We start from the raw sequence: 17,705 nt of genomic DNA, 5'->3' as shown, positions 1-17,705 counted from the left end.
TGATAGAACCAGTTTGGAAAAGAACTTTAAGATCTTTGACCATGATGGAAGAAAAAGCAGTATTTTTTAAGAGCTTCATTACTAAAACATTTTAAAACATCTGCATCCAATACTCAGATGAGGAAAATTAAGTCTCATTGCTGACAGGATTCCCAGGACACATCATTTTGGGTAAGGATGTCATCCTCTTTCCAATGGAACTGGGACATCCCAAAGTGAAGAAATGAAGGCTGATTTGGCTAGAGGGAGAAAGCATGAATTTTTGCCTTACAGAACTCCCATCTGAAAGGGAGAATGCTGGGTTCCAGTATTTTCTTTGAAGATTGTTTATGCATTTTATCTAACAATAATTTCAAATTAAATGTGTGAAGATTTTTTGAAACAAGTACACAGGACTAGCTCTTCCTTATGCATTGTGAAGCTACAAGGCTGTAAAGCCCAAGTTTCTACTTCTGTCATGCCACAGTGATTCTTGAATTCTTGAATTCTTTAAATGAACATTTTTCCCTGGCTGTCTCCCCTGCTTGTGTGGTCAAAAGAGTGAGCTACTTGGATAGGCATGGGTTCAGCCTTTTGAGGCTATTGTGGGGAATCACATCCTGGTACTCTGAGCTAGACATCAGACCAAGCTAGGAACACGGAAGATGGATGGAAGCAGCATCAACACCAGAAGATGGTGCCATAAAACAGAGAACACCATTCAGTTCTTTTAAAAAATGACTGTGGCTGTCTTTCCACCAAAGAAAATACTAACCTTTATGTTTAAGCTAGTGAAGATAACTAACTGCAGCTCATGTTGAGGCACTTCAAGAGTAGCATGGGGTAGGGAATTTTGCTGTTGACTTTGCCAAGAAAGTTCCTTCATCAGCATTTTCATGTTTCAGACCACATGCTGAAGTCATTCAGTCTCCCACAAAGTGTATAGGGAATCTTAGACATCACTTAGACGGCACAGATTTCTATCCTGCACTGGAACATCTGAAGTTAGATAATGCCTCATTGAATTTTTTCAACTCCTACCTCCATTCCTGCCTGTAGCTTTTAATGTTTAGTTAATGGAGGAAAGAAATGTTTCCCTAGTAACTTAAAAGAGATTTGTCTGCTATAAAAACACACAGGAACACCAGATTAAAAGGTAATCCTAAGAAAAAGCACTCAAAATGGATTACAAGGTAACAAAGTCAACACAGGCATACACGTTAGTGACAGCTTATATTTGCTAATGCTGTATGCATGAGCTGGTTAGTCAAAGCTGCTGAATCTGGCATAATACATGAGCATATCAGTTTCAATAAACAGCGAGACAGATTTTATTTCAGCTTCAACACCACATATTGCAAAATCACAAATGCATTTAACCAGGCGGATACATGACAATTCCTTGACAAACATATCATCTCTTTGACATTGGTTTCAAAGGACTAAGTTGACTTTGGCTGTAGTCCTTCTGCCTGCTGTGTTATTGCAGCAATGAAGGTCAACACTGCATTACAGCAGGACTGTAGAGAAAAATAATCTTCAAAAATATAACAAAAGAAAATAATTTATCAGCAAGTCAAGAACTGGGATTCATTTACTTTTTGCCACTCTTATACCTGTTTAGCCACTTTTCTAGATATTTCACAATCAATGAAGAGAACTTCAGACAGTGTCAGAAATCTTAGAAAAATTCAGTGGCAGAAAGTACCAATTTTCTGATAATCACAGTAATTAAACAATATTTCTACCCCTTAAAACAAACTCAGTGAAAAAAGAGGCAGATCTTTCTACATTCACACTAACTCTTTGGATAAGTATTATGCACTGATCCGAAACATAAGAATTTTACCTCACAGACTTGAAGTCTTCATTTTGTGACTTCTTAATACAATAATAAAAATTTTATGAACTCAAATGACACTATTAAGAGAGGAAAATTAGCCAAAGCCTCTCTGGACTTATTCACAGCACTAGGATATTTAGTTCTTATTTCATAAGCTCTGGTTATACATGAAAATGAACCATTAAAGTCCTGGTCCAGAGCCAAGTTTCCCTAATACATAGAAGTTTAAACTACAAAGCAAGCTGCTGCTGGAAGACATTAGAACTGTATGGGATCTGTGTCATTGCTGTGTTCTGGAAGGCACTGAAGAATGATTATGCCATACTACTGGAACTGATCAAATTCTCCTCCAAGAAAGCACACCAGTCATGCCTTAACAATGGAATATCTTGATTTATAATTTTTATGACACAGAGATAAGAACACCTGCTCATGGACACCTGGATGTAAATAGCCAGGAGGCTATTTGATGAAGTGACAGCGATGTATTCAGTTGGGACAGTGACAGGGACTAAAAGTGAAGACACCACTGTGATGAGTCATTCTGAATATAAGCATAAAGGTTTAGGAAGTCAGAAGCACTGGAGAGCCTCATCCCATGTCTTGACAAGTTTTTGAAGGGGTATAGTCTCAGCTGTTTTACTATATGTTGAATTCAATGCTGCCTATGTGAGTGGTGCATACTCATGGTATAGCTATTGGATTAATCTTTGCTATTAAAAGCAATAGATGCTTATTTTGTGAAGCCAGAGATTAGGTGTCAAATGTTCTGCATAGTCAAAATTATGCCAGCACAGGAAGGCAGAGCAGCAGCATTTTACACACCTAAAAAATGTCAGTAGGCTGAACCTAAGATGTTGCAGGATTCTCAGTCACACTACAAATAAACAAGGATTTTATAGGGACTGCTCACCTGGACCCACAGACCTAAATTCATCCCAGGTGGCAATTTTGGCACATAAACACTGGGTTGGGGCTTACTTTCTTTTTTATTCTGGCTCTATGTTTCTTTCTCTCCTGTAACAATCCTGACAAACAATCTATTTGTCTGTCCTCCACCACCTCCACCCTGGCTTATGATAACTCACAATGTGGTTGAAGCTGAACATGTGGGTAAAGTACGGGCTCCAGATGTTACTGCTGATCTTTTCCAATGCTCACATCATTACAGAATAACAGACCTGCAATTAAGGCTCTCCACAAGTTTCCAAGTAGTTTCTAAGGCAGACCCAATAAAGAACTGAGACATTTTAGGTTGCTCATCCACATGATTTAATAGGTACCCTGTTTCACTGCATAGCAAAAATCAAGAGCCTTAGAATTCCAAACCAGACAGTCCAGATGCTGAGAAGCCTAGGATGCACTGTGCACAGAGGCATAAAAATGGACACCAGCTGTTCAGTTCCTTACTTGGATAATTGAAGGTCTCACCACCACCTTCAAGGAAAAAGAACCCTGCCATCTGTTGCAGAGGCACTGACATTATTTCTTGGGATTTTTCTGGTCATAGGAATTTTTAATTCCATTCTACCAAGTGGCACAAATTCATCCAGGTTTACTAGAAAGTCTGTTCTTTTTCAGTTCATAATCACAGGATAAGCTGAGTTGAAAGGGACCCATAAGGATCATCAAGCCCAGCTCCTGGCCCTGCACAGCACCATGCCCAAGAGTCACACTGTGTCCCCAAGAGGACTGTCCAAACATTTCTTGAGCTCTGTCAGGCTTGGTGCTGTGACCACTTCCCTGGAGAGCCTGTTCCAGCACCCAAACACCCTCTGGGTGAGGAACACTTCTCTAATATCCAAACTAAACCTCTTGTTACAGCTTCATGCCATTCCCTCAGGTCCTGTCATGAGTATATATTTAATCTTCCCAGGCTGGGTAGCAAGCTCAGTCTCAGTTCAGTTGTTTAGTCTCACATTCAGGTTTGCATCACAACTACTTTTTTTTCCAAGGGCTGACTTCACTTTCAGTCCTTGAGAAGCTCAATATTGTTTATGTCAATTAAACATGCTAGCTCTTAGGGTCTTGGATGGAAAAAAATTCATCAGGACCTACAGGAAAACTGCATACTTCAGCTCAAAATGAGCCAATTCTGTGCCTACAGAGAAAACTAAACAGGAAAATTTATTATTAAATGGGAAAGTATTACAGTAGGGTTAGTCACCTTCAGGGGTAAATAGTACATAAATTAGGGAGTCTTTAAGATGTCAATTCTGGCACCATGTTTAGGCTTAACTACTAATTATTAGACAGAGTACAGTCTAAGTACTGCTCACCTCTTCACTGGGTGAATTTCTAAACTTGTGAATGTTTCAAGACCTAGTTTTATTTAAGTTTGTGTTTTGATATATGAGCTATAGTGGCTTCTAAATAGCAAAGCCTCAGCTGAAACACAGGAAAAAGAAGAAAGAGCTTTTTTGTGGTGATCCAACCATGCATCCAGGGCAGGTCAAGAAAATCAGGGTGTTCACACCGTCAGAAGTATTTGAAAGTCTTCTTATTAGACTCTGCAGGAGAGATTTAGTATTTTGGAATGATAGACAAGATACTTCTTGCCTCATCTGAACACATTTCTTTGTTTATCCTCTGACTTTTATCATGAGAAGAGTGAAACAAAATACCTTATATTAATTTTGACTATCATTTAGGTTATAAACAGGATAGAGATATTATATCAAATTTATAGTTTTGTGTTGCCTGGAATGCTAAGATTGACTTTCTTAAGCTATTCCAATTCTAAACTACACAACTGGCTAAAAGATCTCAGAAAAATTCACTTTGGTATTTCAAAGGCAAACCGTGCCTCAGCTGTAACTTGTCAGACTTGAGTTTCAGAAAAAAAAAAATTCAGCCTTTTCTTTTTTAATGTGTTTTCTTTCATCTTACCTTTTGACAAGATTTCATATTTTTGAGAAAAATTGTGAATACTGATGAAGAGCACAGACCAGGGTTTTAGATTTTCATGTCAACAGGTTCAGAAAAAGTACAGTTAAGTACACAAAGTACAGACAGATCCTACACAACCAACCAGTAAGAGTACTGAAGTTTCAGGCTGAAAAACATGGCGGTATTTTCATGGCACACCTGAACATTTATAGATAGGATTAGGCTCTTTGAACGTGTCCATTTGTTCATTATTGATCTAGAAATGACAGTGCAGTTCACTGGCATCTTGTGATATTGTCTTTTAAATGCCTTCTTTTAAGGCATTTAAAAGAACAGTATCATTATCAATAAAGCAGAAAAAACAAATTGTAAATGGTCTCCTTTATGTAAGCTAGTCCAGTAAAATACTATTATCCTGAAAAACTGTGACTTCTGAATGAGAATATCAATTCATAGCCTACATAATGAAAAATCTAGTTGTTTGATGAAACCTTGGATGAAATGTATCCCCTTTGACACCACTATGAACCTGAATGATGTTGAAAACCTTCTCAATTTTTATTTGCTTCATATAATTAGGTTTTAATAAGGTGACCAAAAAAGGCAACTACAACAAATTTAACATATGTAACAAATAAGGAAATTTGCAGGAGTATTTGAAGCATCTGGCAGAGTGCCACTCACCACAATGTCTTGGAACAAGATAAAGTCATCCATAATTTAACAGATGTTAAACAAAATTTAAAAGAAGTTCTATTGCTAAAAAATTCTTATGGTGAATTCAGATTTAGCTCCATGTTCATAACACAGTGACTTGACAAATGAAAAGCAAGAATTCATATAAATAAAATACATAATAGAATGGCCACACACAGTGTGAGATCTCATAAACTACTGAAAATATTTGTACTGTTCTGAAAGACATCTTGATTAAAATTTAACTATGTACTCATCGCTTCTACCTGGTTTTCCTGAAAAGAACTAAAAATTCAATTTAAAACATGGTAAAATGTCCTAATGTTTATACACTTTTCTCATCTTTAGAAGTACCAAGTACAGGGTACAGGGTTCTATAATGCAGTCATTTTTTCTTACTTACAAGTCTGACAATTCCTGACAAGACAGTACAGTACAATAACTCTTCCCATTAAAACAAAACAAAACAAAACAATTTTGCTTCTTTGATTCAATGATTTTCTTGTTTCTTTTCCTGATGCAAATGTCCTTGGTCAAGGAAAATGGAAAATGTAATCAAGCTGCAAAAAGAAAAATCCATTTAATTGATAGTTCCAGTACTGAAGGAAGCTTGTGCAACCTTCGAGTTTGTTTTCTTGCTCAAAGCTGTGCAGATGAAATTTCCAGCTTCCATCACAGCACAAAGATTTACTCCCTAAAAAAGAGGTTAAAAATGTTAATAATAATAAATGCACATGCTGAAAATGCTTAGACTGCAAGTTTTCTGCTCCAGGGTCTAATTTTTTCCAAAGGGCCTGATTCATGTTATAGGTCAGTAATGGAGATCAGTAAAGCTACAGTGATTTACGGATAGTTACAGCTTCTAGTTGTTTGAAAGGTTCTACTACTTTGAGAGTGATTCCTTGTCCCATCAGAAGTGGACCAAATACTGGAGTAATACCTTTCAATCCCAAAAGAATCTGGAATAAAGAACTGGAATTACAACTGGAAGTTAGAAGAAAAATATAGTGTCTAAATATGTGCTATACGTATTTATCATTCAACACTATAAAACTTCATGCTTGCAAGTGCCCCACTTGCAGCTCAGGAAAATGGAGGAGACACACTTATATCAGCAACTGAATCCAGGAGAAATGGGATCCTGTATTCTCTTGAATAATTATAATCTCCTTCTTGAAGGAGTCCATTTCAATTCAAAATTACAATCTACCTTGATAACACAGCTGAGCAAAAACTCACAACTGCTTCATCTGCCCATACTAAAAAACATGCCCTTTGAGCAGCTGTTTTTTAACTACATATCAGTACTGCTTGATTGCTAAAATTTAATCAGATCACTGATTAAAGAGGCAAAACCACTTCATTAAAAGTCTCCTTTATTACTCATGTATAGTAGAAGTTTTAAAATTAGATCATATTTGTGATTTAAGTGCTTCCTCCAAAGACTGCACTATAGAAGCCAGAGTAAAGTTCCTGTAGAAAGGATGCAAAAGGAGACTTTGAATGACAAATACACCAAGCAGTCATTCAAAACTGGGAGAAGGATGTCACTCTTCTTTAAGGAGTACAAGGTGTATTGCACCAGAAATTACACTTTCATCACACTTCCAAATTGATGCACTAATATTCAGACCAAAACCTGACTTAAACACTTAATCCTTTAACTGGATCTAGCACTTATTTCCATGTTCTGTGGTAAACTTTGCCTTTTTCATTCTTGGAATTGGCTTAAAATGTTAATGAGAATAGAAATGACTTAGCAGAAATGTAATCAAAAAATATTTTTAACTTGAAAAAAATGCTAGCACCATCTAAACCACATAATTCAAAGACATCTATCTATCTGTCTATCTATCTATCTATCTATCTATCTATCTATCTATCTATCTATCTATCTATCTCATTTTAATACAGTTATAACAAGGTTTATTTCAGCTTATTCTGTTTATCTTTTATGGGTCATTACTTAAATTTAGTTTCTAAAATGCTATCACACATAACATAATCTAAGAAATTTTAATCTATCTGCACTTTCTAACATGGAAGAAATGAGCAATTTACCCCCATAGACATATTGATAGTTAGATTATGAAAGCTGTCCAAATAAACACCCCATACCTACACAATAGTCAAGTTTTCATCACTGCAACACTGCACCATGTGGTATGTATTGGTAAGAAACATACTTTCACAGTTCACATTCATTAAATGGAATACATGAATCTCTGCTTTTTATACTGTCTTCCTTAATATAATATTGTGAAAGAGGACTACCATGAGAGAAAAAAACCCAGCATTCATTAGCATGACTCAGAGATAGGAATGGGACAGGAGTAAGTGTTTGTAAGGTTGTCAACAAAATAATGTGTCTTCAGATAGATACCCAGAATGTATTTCCTAAGCATACTTGGTAATCACTCAATATATCCAGAATTACTCATGTACTCCAAGGAATTAATTTCCCCCCAAAAAAGTCCAAAGAAAAGTGCCTCTAATAAACTTGGATAGGTGCCTTAAATCACAAAAGCTTCTGCCAGAAGGCAAAATCCTTTAGTTCTCATTGACTTCAAAATCATTTCACATTTAGTCTGCCAAAGATTAATTTCACAGGTCACTTATTGTTTATGTGTTGTGAAGAACAGTATAGAAAAAGCAACAATTATTATTTTGATGTATCTTGTCAATCTGAACTCAGTAATTCACAGATATCACAGAATACTCTGAATTGGAAGGGACCCATAAGAACCATTAAGTCAAATTCTTAATTGAATGGCTCATACGGAGATCAAACCTGTGACCTTGGTGCTATCAGCACCATGCTCTGACTAACCCAGCTAAAATAATGTATAGTTAAATAATGTCCAACATTGCCTGACACTTAAGGTGAGTTCACTCAACTAACTGAAAACTTTAGTGTATAGTTGAGATGACCATGAGAAACTGCTCCTTGCAAAGGGACATTAACAATTACAATTTCATGTTTTTCCATTACACAAATACTAATATTAATATTAATTAATATTACTATTTTTCTTCAATAATGATTTTACAGAATTGGCAATCGTACCAAAACCAGCCAACATTATAAAGAAAAAATCTCATATATTGTGGCAATGAATTTGAGGTCTCTCATCCAGTAAAACATTTAAAGAGCCAGACAGAATTCAAAAAGAAAAGTCTTGTGTTTTGCTATTGCATAATCTAAAATCCAAAATTAAACAAAACCTGAGTAAAATCACCACAAAACCAAACAAAATAACTAAGCATTTAATTATGAATTTGTCTTCATGGGATTTTATATCAACCTTTAGGACAAATTGGGTTCTTGCTTTGCCACCAGATTGTTAAAAGATTAATCAATCTTATCAAGAAGCCTGGGACACTGTATATTTAATATAATCAGACTATTTTTGCTTAATTACTTCCATTTGCTATGAGTCAGTTGGAAAGGTCAATGAGTATTTTGCCCAAGGAAAGCTATACTAAAAGCCCAAGTCTAAGGTGCACAGCAATGTAAAGTGAAATGCATTATTTCTCCTCCTTATTACAAAGAATTGTGTTGTTTCAAAAGAATAAACATCTTCTTCATGAAGAAAAGCTACCCCAAAGTGTGTACAAACAGTTCAAAACAGAGTCCACTTGTACATTGGACACTTGTGATTGAACATTTTCTAAATAAGTGTCTGACATCTACCCTGAACTTCCTAAAAAGCAAATGAGAGCAGAAAAATGCTTACAGTGAACTCTGTAAGGCACTGAATATGCTTTAACATTGCCCAGGGGATGTGCAACTCAGAAACAAGTTCTGTAATCCTTTCACATCAAGGAACTCCACTGGCATGTACAGCACATGGAACTGCAGCCTACAAACATGTGATAAGTTCCAATAAGCTCCTCAATAATTCAAATCTTCCTGTTTCTGATATCAGGCATTTAGATTTCTTTCTGCAGTAGTTTAAATGGAAACCACTCCCTTTGTAGTTTTCGCAGTTCTTTATTTGTTCTCCTTTGAACTTGGCTCTCCAAGTCTATGTGTAAATTAAACATAAAGTTACTGCATGTCTGAGTTAGCATGAACTCATTACTCCACATATCAAGAAAAATGGGGGCCGACAGGAAGACCAATGAGCACGTTTATTGAAGAAGGCAGTAATTGAGTACTAGGAATACAGAATAATTAACATGCCAACCAAGCCAGGGATACTAAATGTGTGCTCTTAAGGTGTGGATGTTCACTGGTAAGGTTCATTAAAGTGCAGCTCAGTGCATAAAAGCTGCTCTGCCCTCTCCTCCAAGAACAGGGCTGGTAATAAAAATGACTGTGAAGCCTCTTAGCCAGTAACAGTTTCTGTACAATTTTGAAATATATTAAGTGGAGACTTGAGAAATAACAATGTCCTGTGCTTAGGTGCCAAACATCACAAATTTTTTCAACTCTGAAGTCAGAAAAATTGACAACAAATTAATAAACACTATGAGCCAAATCCAAAACTAAGACAGAAGCTGAGCTCTGCTCAGCCTTTCCACTATTGAGACGATCAGCCCTTATGAGCAATGTCTAAAGTAATTATTTTTTTGTGGTTACTGAGGCAGAGCAATGACACAAAGAAGCTGCTACTAAGTTACTCATAGCTCCAGGTAGGAAGAAGTGGACTATTCAAATTATGTTAAATACACAAACCATTTCTAGTCTAAATTGATAATGAAGACAACATCATTCCTGTTATGTGTCAAGCCATATTAACGCACTGAGTTTGCAAAAACTACTATGGGCTCAGAATATTTTATTGTACAGCACAAGTTTTTGTGAGGTATGTATTGTATGTTTCCTAAAATAGTTTTTTTTCCTTAGAATCTTAAGTAGAAAATAAAAATATCTTACTGTGTTGATCCCCAGACCATTCAGCATGTATATCACATCCTCTGTGGCTACATTTCCAGTAGCACCTTTTGCATAGGGACAACCACCAAGTCCTGCAACAGATGAATCCACTACAGCAATGCCCATCTGGAAAATAAAAACACAAAAATGAAGCATCAGCACAGAGTATAATTTATAATTTTTCATAAATGGCAGGTCATATGTATTAGTTACCTTGTATAAAATATGTATTTCTCCACAAATGGATGTGTTCCTTGGAGAAAATTCCTAATAATAGCTTTAGTCCTGACATCTTTATAAGGTAAGACTTTTCAAACACAGGATATGGAACAAAGAACTAATGGTCCATTATATGTGATTTTGGCAAATAAGATGATTGTTGTTTTATAGACAGAGGTTTGAGTCTTTTATCTCTTTATCTTTCAACTTGGTGTTTTTAAATAAACTGCATCTAGTATGAAAGGTTTTCATGCAGAAAAAAAAAAAACAATCAGTGGAAGTTCTCCAGAGATCTATATAGGTTCTGAGTTTGGAATCTTTTTAAGAGAATACTTAGTGCACTGTATTAAGCTTTTTCATTTAAACTGGAATTAAATACTTGAAAAAACACTCAGCTGTGGTCAATTCGTAATTATTTGCTTTTTATTTTCTTCCTGCTGCATTCAAATGTCTTCTCTCTTCTGATCCACTCATCATATTTTTATGATAAAAAGAAGTAAACTGGTTACCAACTCCACCCAGGAGATAATACATTTTCTATGAGATAAAGTCTTCCCTAGGAGACTAATAATGGAGGAGACAAAAAATTGAGCCAGTGACTTCTATTGATATGTGTGTAGTGAGCTTTTGCTCTTCCTTCTTTCTATGACTTGACATTAAAATAAAGCTGAAACTGGAAAGCAATATTTTTCTATTACATCATGTTAGGTATGGGATTCAGGACTCTGGGTCTCCCTTGTCAAAGAAGGCTCTTCAGTCTTTTCCTTGCCTCTGGAAGCGTTCAGGCTCTACAGAAAATCAGAAGCAGGCAAGGGAATTAGGCAGAAAAATTATTAGGTCTTCAAAGACACTAGCTCCTCTCTGCCTTATGCACACTAGAGGGTTCCCTTCCCCAAAGGAATAATTCAGAGAGACACACACCAAAACTGTAAGACAGGTCAGGCAGACTGAACTTCAGAACAGGATCTCTTGTGCAGAGATAAATTTTCAAAACCCTGACTTTAGGTACGGAGAGATTCAGAGGTTAAACCATGCCTGTTACAAACATATGCACATCAGGGAGTTGGGCTTAGAGGCCTGACTGCACAGATTGCTGATCTCCCTCCTGAGAAACCTACCTGTCCCTGCAGGCTGGCCTGGGAGCCTGAGCTTCTCCTTAGCAGACATGTACACAAGTAGCTGGCAAGGAAGGGAAACGATACATTGCACATGTTGCAGTTGCTAAGACCTCTTCCCGAATATACCTACTAGTTGGGTTTTAAGTTCTGAAATAAATTAACATTTTTGGGTTTTTTGCATTTGCTTCTGGTTTTAACAGTGTGTTCCATAGTTTTATCATAGGCCTTATGGGTTCTTTGAACTTTCAGCATCTCTGGAAAGCAATAATAAAGAATTAAGTGTTGTCCCAGGTCCTATTCTTGGACAGAGAATATTATCTTGATCTAAGTAGCTACTCAAAGCCCGTAATGAAGACCTCAAAGGAATCGAGGTGCATAACTGTGATGTGCAAGAGACTATGTAATATTGCTCACAAAATGAGAGTCTCTAAAAAGACATACTGCACTTTAAAGTACAGTAATCTGTGACTTCTGGAGTGAATCACCAAGTGTATATTTCACATTTCTGTCTCTTGTCACACTCTTTGTGTAAACTACCAGTCAGAAAATGTGTTATATGACACATCTGTGTCCAGTACTTGGAGGATATGGATTCATGACCACTGGAAATTCTCTCTTTTTGCACTAGCTGCTAGGATTCTTACATTTACTCTAGAAGTCATTGCGCCAAGCTCCACAGTGACAGCTTTCAGCTCACAAGTGTCTCTGCAGAGACACACATAAGGCTTCTTATTGGAATGATTTGGAGTATGGTGAAGATCTGCAGAAAAGAGTATCTAGTATGTGGATGTACAGGTTCATACAACATGATCCCACTACTATGCCTCCTCTCTTAGTCTGATTTTAAGATTTCCATTAGAAATTATTGTTTCAGAGATGAAAAGATAAAATTAAGTGTCTTTGATGGAGGTTTTCCCAATCTGGAAGGTTATATCGTAACTGCTAGAGCATTCTTCTTCATGTTATCATTTTCAGTAACTTTTACATGGGGATAAACAATAGGCAAATAATGTGGTGAGGTACATCATGGCTGTTAAATTCCCAAGGAATATCAGCAGACTCAGAAACAGCTTCATTAGCATATAAACAGTCACTTTCTAATCCCAGAAAATTATCTCAATAAATTCTTGCCCTTTTGCACAAATGGGAATAAAATATCAACTAAATAGTATTTTGTAAAAAACAGCCAAAAATATCAGTAGCCTGCTCCAGTCCTTCACAGGGTACTCACTGTAAGCAAAACCAAGAAAAATATCCTCCAGCATTAAAAGGGCATGTTTTCTAAAGGCATTGAATATATATACACATATTAATTCTTGATATCCTTGTACATACACTAGTGATGCCACCTTAATTCTGAATTTGCAGTGCAAATCTCACAACAGTGGGGTACGTTGTTTATAATTGTTCACTGAAAGTGAGTATCACAGGGATATCACAGCGACTTGAAGGTAACATGAAACACTTATCTTTGTCTAACCACACCCTTGTATTCTTAGACAGCCTTGTCTGAGTTACTGAAAGTACCTTCACTGGAAGCCAGAGTAAGCTCAGACAATTTATCTTACCATAGATGCAAGAGCATATAAAACCCTGATGCCTTTTGCTGGCTAAGCAATAGGAGCAGTAATTTCCATATGATAGACAGGGATAATTGCCCTGTATTTTAAATCATTGACTATTTTGGCTAAATATAAAAAAAGGAGAAAGTCTAATAGTGCCTTTACATTGGTAGCATCCTTGGGGGGATGGTTTTAACCCCTTGGGGGGATGGTTTTAACCCTAATACAGGACACTTAATCCATTGCCTCCCAGAAACAGTGTATAAACATGAAGTCTGTAAAATTGTCTATCTATCAGGATGTATTTACTATTTGAAAATTAAGCCAGTGGTAGACAAGATATAAACATGGCATATGCATACAGCAACCCTGACTGACCTCCAAATTTGACAGTTCTTCAAACCAGTGGTCTTAATATGCAGTGAGCAGGTGCCTCTCCTTTAAGATAACGTCTTTTAAAGTTCTCTTCATAAGGCTTTTGATAGGATATCTACTGAAATGTACTTCTATTTCAGCAACAGGGTCAGCTGCATGTCTGCTCTTGCATTTTGTACAGACAGTTATAATATGTTTGCTGACTCAAGCACAGAATCACTCCAGTTCATCTTCAGTGTGGCCCCATTCAAAAAATTCCTTAAATAATCCATACTCTAAGCTCCAATCTAACAGTGCTAAAAACAGATGTTGGAAAACATCCCTCAGCAGTGCTACTAACTAATTTGGAGGTTGATATTACAGCCTAGCCTGTCCAAGCACAGAGTCTGAAATAGCACCTAATAAATATCTCCTCTGCACATTCGAGCAGCTATGAAGCTGTTTTGCTTTTGCAGCCATTAAAAGCACAAGGAGCTCTAAAGTAAAACCTAAAAATTGACAAAATATGTAAAACAAGGTCTTTTCCTTCATCATATCTTACATATTTGTCAGACTTTTACAGGAGACAAAGAGTTTCAATCCTTTTAGCAATCCACGCTTACAAAAAAATTCAGTCAATCTGACATTTAAAAAGTCCAGTCTCACTGTCACTTCCTGACAGGCACTAAATTGTGCTGACATTCATGAGAAGTTGTACTGCAGCTCTTTCATAGGATATGTCCTAGATGACCACTCACTGAGCTGCTTACATATGGATATGTGTGAGGGTGAACAATGGATTGGCTTCTAGGACAACTATAGTACTTCGATATTTTTTGACACTTTTTGATAATCACAAAATTTCTGACAGTGGTTCCTGAACACCTTCCAAACCTTAGCTTTGGCTAGCTTTAGGTTACTCTCCAGAGAAGGGAGAGGACTTTTTGCTCCTGTCCCATGCTAACTTCCTAATTCCCCAATGAGAAAGCAAGGAATTAAATTCATCACCTTTGTCAAAGAGCCAGTTTTAACAGGAAACCATTATTTCCAGTGAATAATAAATGCTTCATGTTTCTCAGTTTGCTTTACTAGCTCCCCATAACTTCTTGTTGGGACAGTCAGTCTCCTTCCTTACTGATCTTTAAACCTGGTTTGTCTGGCAGAAGTTTAACTTTGCTTCTCTCTTAAAAATGGCAAGGTCAGCATCAGTAACTCCAGGAAAGTATGTGGTATAAATCAGAAGCTATAAATCAGTTGTTTCATAAATTAGGCTTATTCTAAACTATGAGATTTTGAAAGCATAATATCAAGGAAACAAGGTACATGTTAATCAGGAAAATATTTGTACCACAAAGTCAGGGGGCCACAGCACTGTGAAGTTCAGTACCCAATGTCTTAAAGATAGGTGCATTAGATACGGCAAGGAATAGCTGAGTTAGTTCAGCATTTGTTCAATGAAGGGAGGAGGCAGGGAGGAAGAAGTAGGATATGTCAGGTTAAAGGCTGCCCACACGAAAAGCAGTAAGAGACTAATTCTATTTAATCCTGCAGCCTGGTCTGTACCCAGCTAGCACTCTGGTGTGGTTCTGCCATATTACTGTGTCCCTCTGGCATCAGTCTGCTACCCACTACTACAGGGTATGCCAGTAGCAGAAATACCCTCTCCTGTAGAGAGACAGAGATGTAACCACAGAAACAGAAATAACTATGCCAGCAATGCTTTGAAAGGTTCAAAAACTCTTCTCTAATTTACATTGTCAAGTTGTCTAAAATCAAAGCTTGCCATTCTTCTGTATTTCAATAAAATAAATGTATGCAAATAAATATTATTTTGGTATTTAAGAAATTAAAAGCATCATTTTCTATGTATAAGGCAATAAAATGGGATAACATCTCTCTGTGGAAATCCCTGAAAGTTATCTGCATTTCCTTCCTGCTTCTTTTTTTCTCTGCTTTTGCTAGAAGTTAACACATCACAAAACTGCCTTTCAGAGTTACCACCATCCCAACTGACCACAGGGTGTCACTGTTAGATTAAAATCTCTAATTTCCCAGTTCATATCGTTTGAAATTAATACATTCATCGGGGAAAAAAAATCCTTTTCTTCCAAAACATATTGAGATGCAAGCAATTTGTGGGCAGACGTGCCACATAAAATAGGTTAATACTGCATTCTTTTAACTTATTGTACACATCTTTTCATATTGCTACTGACACATTTATTATAAGCAAAGCTGGCAATGACATCTAGAGTTAAAGTTCCCTAACACTTTCCATCATAAGGCCCCACTTTCAGTTGTTTATTACTTTGTCAGTCTTTAACTGCTGGAACTTATATTTTCCATGCCTTGTCTCTGCCTCAGACTGGATTATTTTGAAAGTTTTAGTGAAAAATGGGCTTGGTCACTTCCGGGAACAAGTTTTGGGGAAGAAAAACACTCTTTTACGTTAATATTCAATAAGTTTTACATGAGTTTCTTGGAGATATTTTTGTAGCTTTGCACTCTCAAGTTTGGCACAGATGGGATACTGATCCTAAGAGGTCCCAGTCTGGACTTAGTTACAAGCTTCCACCTTATTTCCACCTTATTGTCAGGAAATGGGTCAGTCTGGGAGTTAAAATGTCCAGGGGTCATGAGAGCAGCAGCTGACCATAATTTTTTCTTAAGCTCAACAAAGAATTGTGAAGCAATTTCTCTCAGACTGAGTTGGAAAATCTGTATTTGACTGACAATGCATCATCTGCACAAAAAGCCTGAGCAGTGAGGTCTGTGTTGCAGATCTGGCTCTTCAGAAAACATTCATGGGTATTTAGGGGGAATCAATTCCATTCAACATGAGACTGATTTTGAGATGGAATCCTAATAAAAATCCTATGCCATGGCATGATGAATGAAGCAGCTGTTCACAAATCGTTATTCTTATTGCCTATGCAGGCTTATTGTGCTCCTTTTAGGGAATATGTGCACTCTTTTATTTAAAAACACTGCTGGTGTGGGTCTGTGCTCAACTCGAACTCTCCCTTACTGAGGACCACAAAGCTGCAGGGGGAGCAGAAGGCACGCTAAGGTCTTGTTGGAACCCATGAAGATGCAATGACCATCAAAACAGTAAGTGACTTTCCAGTCTCCCTTCCTTCCCTCCCTAGGCAAGCCAGGGCATTGCCAGATGCTGCTGCTGACTCTAAGTAAGTAGCTACTGCCCCGGATGCTCTTCAGCAGAATTTGCTGCTCTCAAGCAAACCTGTGATGGGTTAATAATTTATCTGCTTACTATGTCATGAAATAATCTGATCTATAACCAAAAGGTATTTTTTCTATAGATAAAAGTTTGGACACAGTCAGAAGAGCAATGAAATAGGTAGGGCAGAGAAGGTAATAATCTGGGGATCTGTAGGGAAAGGGGGAACTAGACAGAAAAGGCAAAGAGAAGCTTTGGGGTAGGCAGGGATAGAATTGTCTAATCCAGAGGTGCAGCAGCTGTGCCAGGTTGCCTGTGCCCTACATGTCATCAGGTAAAGAGGTTTTTCTCATACTCTACATGCCACTGTAAATGAATAAAAATAAACTGGAAAATAAAGAGATCTTTGAATGGACAGGGGAGATAAACGATTACTTAACTCCATGGTAAAGTAATTGAGGGTAGCTTTGGGAGTGGAAAATTTAGCTGTGACTAAAGAAGAATGTTAGGAGCTGCTGACTGTTAAGGTCCAATGAAGAAAGAAAAAAAAAATTCCACTTACTTCCACAGATGGCTCACAGAGGACAAGCTGAGTAGACACTAAAATAGAATGGCTGAATTATCATAATATGGCACTTCAGCTGAGAATGAGTTGAATAAAGGACAGAATAGGTAAAATTCAATGTTTGAGATGAAGGCTGCAGACAAGGCACTTCTCTGTGAGCCACAATACTGAAAAGGGCAGAGGACTACTATGAAGAATCAGGGAAAGGCACTGATTTGAAAGGTCTAGTATTTGAAGTACACATGACAAATGTGGAACATGTGAATCTATCAATGAAAATGACAAATCTGACCCAAGCAGGACAGTATTTGAAAAGCCCCCTTTTTCCTACATTAAGGGAGCACATAATAAATTTAATCTATTTTATGTATCCCTTTTACTGTATCCGCACCTTAGAAAGAAACTACAAATTCTTCC

General features: G+C 37.0%; 1 protein-coding gene across 1 annotated transcript in view; it reads right to left on the bottom strand.

Moving 5' to 3' along the window:
• Positions 1-5,245: 5,245 nt before the first annotated feature.
• HMGCLL1 (3-hydroxymethyl-3-methylglutaryl-CoA lyase like 1) overlaps positions 5,246-17,705 on the bottom strand; it is a 74,411-nt gene continuing 61,951 nt past the window's right edge. Inside the window, exons 8-9 of the mRNA XM_015622482.3 lie at positions 10,290-10,415; positions 5,246-6,101 (exon numbers count right to left, since the gene is read on the bottom strand). Of these exons, the coding sequence (XP_015477968.1) occupies positions 5,988-6,101; positions 10,290-10,415 (240 nt within the window). The 3' untranslated portion in view covers positions 5,246-5,987. The remainder of the gene's footprint in view (positions 6,102-10,289; positions 10,416-17,705) is intronic.

The sequence above is a fragment of the Parus major genome, chromosome 3 (genome assembly GCF_001522545.3).
Source record: "Parus major isolate Abel chromosome 3, Parus_major1.1, whole genome shotgun sequence".
In the NCBI taxonomy this organism is placed as follows: domain Eukaryota; kingdom Metazoa; phylum Chordata; class Aves; order Passeriformes; family Paridae; genus Parus; species Parus major.
The sequence above is the reverse complement of the archived record's forward strand: the minus strand, read 5'-3'. Positions and strand labels throughout refer to the sequence as shown.